This window comes from Acanthisitta chloris, unplaced genomic scaffold (genome assembly GCF_000695815.1).
Source record: "Acanthisitta chloris isolate BGI_N310 unplaced genomic scaffold, ASM69581v1 scaffold4298, whole genome shotgun sequence".
In the NCBI taxonomy this organism is placed as follows: Eukaryota; Metazoa; Chordata; class Aves; order Passeriformes; family Acanthisittidae; genus Acanthisitta; species Acanthisitta chloris.
The window spans coordinates 21,474-27,493 of NW_008688561.1; the positions used below are offsets into that span (position 1 = coordinate 21,474).

Here is a 6,020-nt window from a genome sequence, read left to right on the forward strand (position 1 = left end):
GGATACTACTCTGGATGGAACTCTTCTTCTGATCCAGCACAGCTTCTACTAGGCTGCTTTTCTGTCCCTTCAGAGCTCAATTAGGCATGTTGAATGTGGGGTGAGTCTGTTTGGCTAACTTAATGAAAGGCTAAGATTTTGTTATTTTTATTTTTTTCTTGTTCCAGACATTAAGAAAGCAGTTATATTATATTTCAAGGAAAAATGTGATTTTGTGACTGCACACTTTCAGGCTGAGGGTATTTACTCCCTATGTATTTTCTGTTAATCTGTTTGCAGGTGGGCAAAGATCTATTTTGTAGCCTGGTGGTTGATCTCCTCTGTCATCTGGGTTAATCTCTTTGTAGCTTTGCTTCTGGAGGTAAGGAAGTGTGTTTACTTGGTGTTAGGTCCTGAAGATGGGTTCTAATTTCTGTGGGAAGTGAAAAGAATCTGGACAACCTTTTTGGGAAAAGTATGTTGACTTTGTGTGTCTGCTTACTTAATCTTTCTCCTTGCTGCCCTTTCCCCAAGGAGCTGAGGAAGTATTTTCTTTTTCCTAGACAATTGTATATTTTATATGTCGGTATATATATATATACACAAACATATACATATATGTATATGTACACAGAGTGTGTATATTTTATGGGAATGCTAATCATAACCATCTCCTCCAGGTTAAGCATCATAGACTTCTCTTACAAGTAATGGAAGAAACTGAGTACCTGTAGAGGGCACTTCACCCCATCTTAAAACCTATTGAAGTTTCTTTCGGAGATGTTCTTATCGTTGCTGACTGTACTGGGAAGTAAAGTTTAGTACAGTAGGCAGAATGGCAAACTTTTAGACTCAACCTTAAGTATGAGTCTCATGCTGAGCTCAGGAGTGTTTCAGAAGACACATTTTGTACTAGCTGGAGGCTAATCCCATATCATCTTCTACCTGCTCACTTCTGCAGGGCTGTGGCCAAAGTTTGCTGTAAGAGTCATGTAGGAGCATATCAGGAGAGCAGGATGTCACTATTTTTCTTCCTTTTTTTTTTTTTTTTTCTTTTTTCCCTGAGCTGTCTCTCTACTCCTAGGTGTTGATTTGTCAGAGTAATTCAAAATGGATAAGGGAACATGATAAAACCAGGAGAATGTTTATGTATTGTTGGGTTTTTAAAGAGGAAAAAATGCAAAGCAGATGAAGTCGTGTGGGTAGTTCACATGGTTGTCTTGGGGAGGCAGTCCTTGCTAGGAGAAGGCAGCAGGGCTGTCTTCTGCTCTGCTGTTCTTCTGGGTTTGTGGTGAGAAAGTTACTTCATTCCTGAACACAACAGACTTAAGAACAGTAGTGACCTGCAGCCAGTAAATATGCTGATGATTAATTCAGTGCTCTGACAGTGGATTTAAAAGAAACCTTCACCCTCTCTCAAACCTCAGTGACCAGATATAACCTCTTTTCTGATGTCATCAGAAATAGCCTTTGTATTTTTTCCTGTTTTTTACTTTCCAGAACTTTATTCACAAGTGGGACCGTCGTTGCCATCGAGAGTCTCGGTCAGATATTGAATACCAGAGGACAGTTGAACTCATGTTCAGGTGAGTTGAACTGGACTTGGTAATCAATCTAATTTTTTATGTTCGTCTGTTTTAAAGAAACTGTGCTGGCTGCAGGAGGGTAAAGACTTATCTTCTGTTTCATCTTTCTGAAGCAAATTGTTTCATCTGTTAGTTTGGAAAAGTTCAGCAAGTGCTTTAGTTAGGCCTAACTTTTATATGGTTTGTGCTCATGGCAGAGTGGGAGGAGAATTGCTGGGGGTGAGGGGAACAACTGCTGAGAGGGGAACTAAACAAGGGAAAGAAGAAAAGGGAAGAAGAGGAAAGTGATGCATGTTCTTGGCTTATTATGAAGTTGTGGGTGGTGAGTTGATACTTGATGATCATGCCTAAGTGGAACTTCTGGTGCACATTGGATATTCAATAGTAGTGCTGGGAACATGTTCTCATTTGGGAGTTTTTTCAGGAAAACAAATCTCCTGACCTTCAGTTGTATTGTATTGTGTGCAGGAAATTGCTTCCCTGCTTCTTATGGGAAAACAGCTGCTGGTTTCCATGACACATCTGTAGAGGATGGATCACTTGCAAGTAGATGCATCTTTAGGGAGCATCAACTTATTGGAATTTTAATTCCTTGTTTAATTCTTGAAACAAGCAGACGCTACATCTTGGTGTGTGCATTGTGAAAACAAATGCTGAGAGGTTCCCTTTGCTGCCCCTAACAACTCAAAACATGCTTTTTCTTTGTAGAGATGTTTTGGAGGAACCTACAGAGGAAGAGTTGATGGAAAAACTGCACCAGCACCCACACCTGCAGTTATGTAGATGACTGGTGGGAAGGACTGATTTATTTAGACCTCTGTTTTCTTGAGGTTGTCAGCTGGAAGACACTGAATGGATTTTCTGTGAGATGCTGTTAGGAGAGAGGCTTGTAGGACAGTATGGGAGGTTTTGCTTGGCAATTCTCTGCAGAAAGGTTTTATTGTTCTTGGTTCAGATCTTTTTTGAAAAAGACTTGAATCTTGCTAATTTAACTTGATTTTAAGTTGCAATTTTAGAGGAATGTTGCAGCTGTTATTTTTATAGACTGTTGATAGCAGAATGTTTTATTTTCTTTTTTTAAGAGGGAAAGTGTGTTCAAAATGTGCACTTTAAACCATGAACTTTATAACCACTAAGCCTGCTGCTTTTTTCAGCATAAGAAAATGGAACTGCCTTTTCTGTTAGGTGAGTGTGGCAAGGGCTGTGCCCTGCAGTCCCTGAACGGATTAGACAGGACCAGAACAATCTTTTTGTAGTGAGAGTTGAAACACTATTTTTATTGCAATGTGCCACCAGCGTATCTTAGCAAATTTTCAGGAGAATCACATGGAACACAATCAATTTCAGCTTAGTAACAGTGACTGTCTGCTTTGCACATCCTCTGGGTTTCTCTGCTGTTGATTGCCTCATGCTGGTCACTGTGAGAGCAGTTAGAGCTCTGGAGCCATTGCACTTGTGGTTTTCAATGTGGTAAAATCAAGCTCTCTTTCAGAGTAAATATTCTCATGTTGCTTTTTAGTGAACCTCTGCCTTTTACTTCCTTCCAAGTCCTGTTCTACACTGTCTCATATTCCATGAAAAAGCTGAGGGGAATGAACTTTGGCTGGAATGTAGCACTGTGATCACTCTGAGTCTCCTGCTTAAAGGGAGGAGGGGAAAAAAAGTTGACTAGGATAATCAAAGTGCTTAGCAGCTCCAATTTTAGTTTTAGTCTGTGGGAATTGAAGGTGCTCAACTAGTATTGCAAGATCACATTGTTTAATGGCTTAATGACCACATGCTGGATGCCACTAACTATCACCTGGGTAAAACTTTTTTGGGTAAATAACTCTGTCAAGAAATCTGAAGTGGAGAATTAACTGTAAGCCATTTCCATGTGCTTTTCATTATCCCTTGGTAGTCCTCTAAAAAGATGTTTTTGTCTGAATCTTTGTCACATAACTAGTAAATTGCTGTGAAGACTAAAATCAATCCCAACCACTACTTTCACATGTGAAAATGAAACTGCTCTTTGGGGTGCACCAAAACAGGCATTATTGTGACCATCTCTGTGTTGACAAAGGCTTGGGGAAGGTAACTGGCCATGAAACACTATTGTTTATAAGTTATTTGATTTTATTTTTTTTTAGATAAAAAACAAAGTGCCAAGCAATCATCTTGTGTACTTCTCAAAGTTATTTGATTTTATTTTATTTTAGATAAAAAACAAAGTGTCAAGCAATCATCTTGTGTACTTCTCAAATCTCTCACCTTTTCTTTCTGTCCTGCACAAGGGAGAGGAAGGGATCAGGGATGATGGTGCATCTGAGCTCAAAAGCATATTTTTGCCTTATCTCATTGTTCAGAAGTAGTTTAATGATACTTGTCTGTTTCTTTATCTTCTGCTTCTAATTTCTTTGTGCTGTGGAGCAAAATGTGTTGTAGCTTGCATATGTGTAGAACAAATCTGAACTACTCCTGCTCTTTCTTTCCTGTTATACTCCTGCATCTCAAGCTATTTGTGTTCACCCTCATCTCTGCCCCAGAGTAGGTCACCCAGTTTACTTGCACGGTTTTCAGTGGCATCATTATGTTTGTTTTCAGTCATGCACTTAAAACACTCATGGCAAGTAGATGAAGGCATCAGCACAGTTTTTCTAGTCCTGAGTTTGGTTTCTTTTTCAGTATGGCTTTGTCGGGATGGTTTCTGCCCCTTCTAGCATCACTGCCACCAATTTATTGACACTTATTACATAGTGGTTAAATAGGCTATTTTACCTTTTTACTGAAAAAGAAATATTTTATTTTCCACTTCTCTGAGTACTTGAAGTAGCTTTGCCTTGCCCAAAAGGAAGTGTCCAGTTCTTACAGCCTGCAAGAGTAATTTTTTTTTTTGCCACTTAAGGTTGTTTGGGTTTTTGTGAGGTTTTGTGTTGGTTTTTTTTGTCATTACATTCCACTACAATCTACCAAAGGAAGACAAATTGGTTTGGTATTATCATAAACATCACAACCATCTCCATTGTGCTATCTTTGCATCTGGACAAACGTGGAGAAGGCATTCTGAAGCAATAGTCTGTCTTGTTCTTGTTTCACATTTGTGTAATTGACTGAAAGTGTAACTGGAATTGAATACAAAACTCTGGTACCTAATGTCATTTGAACTGGAAGATGTAATGACCACAAATCTTATGCAATAATTGTGTATATCATCAAATGAATGTATGTAACTAGGTAAAATCGAAGGTTTGCATTATTAAAAAGAGATTTTTCTTCTTAAACCGTGACAATAACTGAGGTGTTGAAATGGTTCTTGCAGTTTGCTTTTGCCTTTTCCTTGCTGCTGATTTCTCCTGTGCTCAGCATCTCTGCTCCCGTTATCTTTGCCAGTTAAAGGCTGAGCCCATGGAGGAGGTTACAAGCAAGTGGGACATAACTGCCTGGTTCCAAAATGCAGCACCTAAAGGTTGCTGCTCTGTTGCTCTCCAGTTCTAGAGGCACAAAACATCATCTGTAAGTACCTGACATGTTTAGTTTTTAAGGTGAAACCTCAGTTGAACTGAGCATTGAGGGTGTTGAGCTGCTTGATCTCATTCTCACAGCATTTCAACTGGGGCAGATTTTGCACATAATTTAGCAGAGTCCCTGGAATTCCTTTGGAACAGATTCTGGTTTAGAAGATGGTGTTTTTGTAAGGACAAAACAAAATCAATTCTGCATCAAGCTCATGTTTCTGGCAATGGTTTTTGCAGATGCTTAGGTGAGGCATGTGGAAGCCAAAGTGAAGATCACCTTGTGTTATTAAATCAGAGTCAGATTTTCTAGCTTCTGAAGCAGAATCATCGAGTCCAACTCCTGCCCCTGCACAGGACATCCCCAGCAATCACAGCCTGTGCTGAGAGCATTGTCCAAATGCTCCTTGAGCTGTGTCAGGCTTGGGGCTGTGAGCACTGCCCTGGGGAGCTGTTCAGTGCCCAAACACCTCTGGGGGAAGAAGCTCTTCCTGATACCCAAACTAAACCTCCCTGGCACCATTTCAGACCTGTCACCCTCAGGTCCTATCACTGGTCCCAGGGAGAAGAGGTCAGTGCTGCTCCTGCAGTGCCCCTGGTGAGGAAGTTGTATAGATGATTTCTCTTTTCATCTGCCTGTCTATTAAGAGTGGTCCATAGTGTTGACACAGCTTTTGCTATTGTTTATTGTGCTCTAGTCAGATGAAGTCATTTTGCTGCTCCATCTTGTTTTTTTATTGAAAGCAAAATATAAATAGGTGTTTGCTGCCTTTTTCATGTGACTGTTAATGCTTTTTTTTTCTGTCACTGGATTTTTGTTTGATTGAAAGCCTGTAGGAACTGTTGGGAGTTGTCCACAAATCAAATTATTTTTGATTTAATCTGCAGTCTTTATAAACATTCAGAGCCATTTTTTATGTGCACTCTGGGTAGAGATAATTTGGGGTTGGGGGTGAAGGGATAA

General features: G+C 39.8%; 1 protein-coding gene across 1 annotated transcript in view; it reads left to right on the plus strand.

Moving 5' to 3' along the window:
- TPCN2 (two pore segment channel 2) overlaps positions 1 to 2,352 on the plus strand; it is a gene marked incomplete at its 5' end in the record, with an annotated part of 21,885 nt that extends 19,533 nt beyond the window's left edge. Inside the window, 3 exons of the mRNA XM_009081055.1 lie at positions 280 to 361; positions 1,480 to 1,565; positions 2,274 to 2,352. Coding sequence (XP_009079303.1) covers positions 280 to 361; positions 1,480 to 1,565; positions 2,274 to 2,352 — 247 coding nt within the window. The remainder of the gene's footprint in view (positions 1 to 279; positions 362 to 1,479; positions 1,566 to 2,273) is intronic.
- Between the last annotated feature and the right edge of the window lie 3,668 nt (positions 2,353 to 6,020).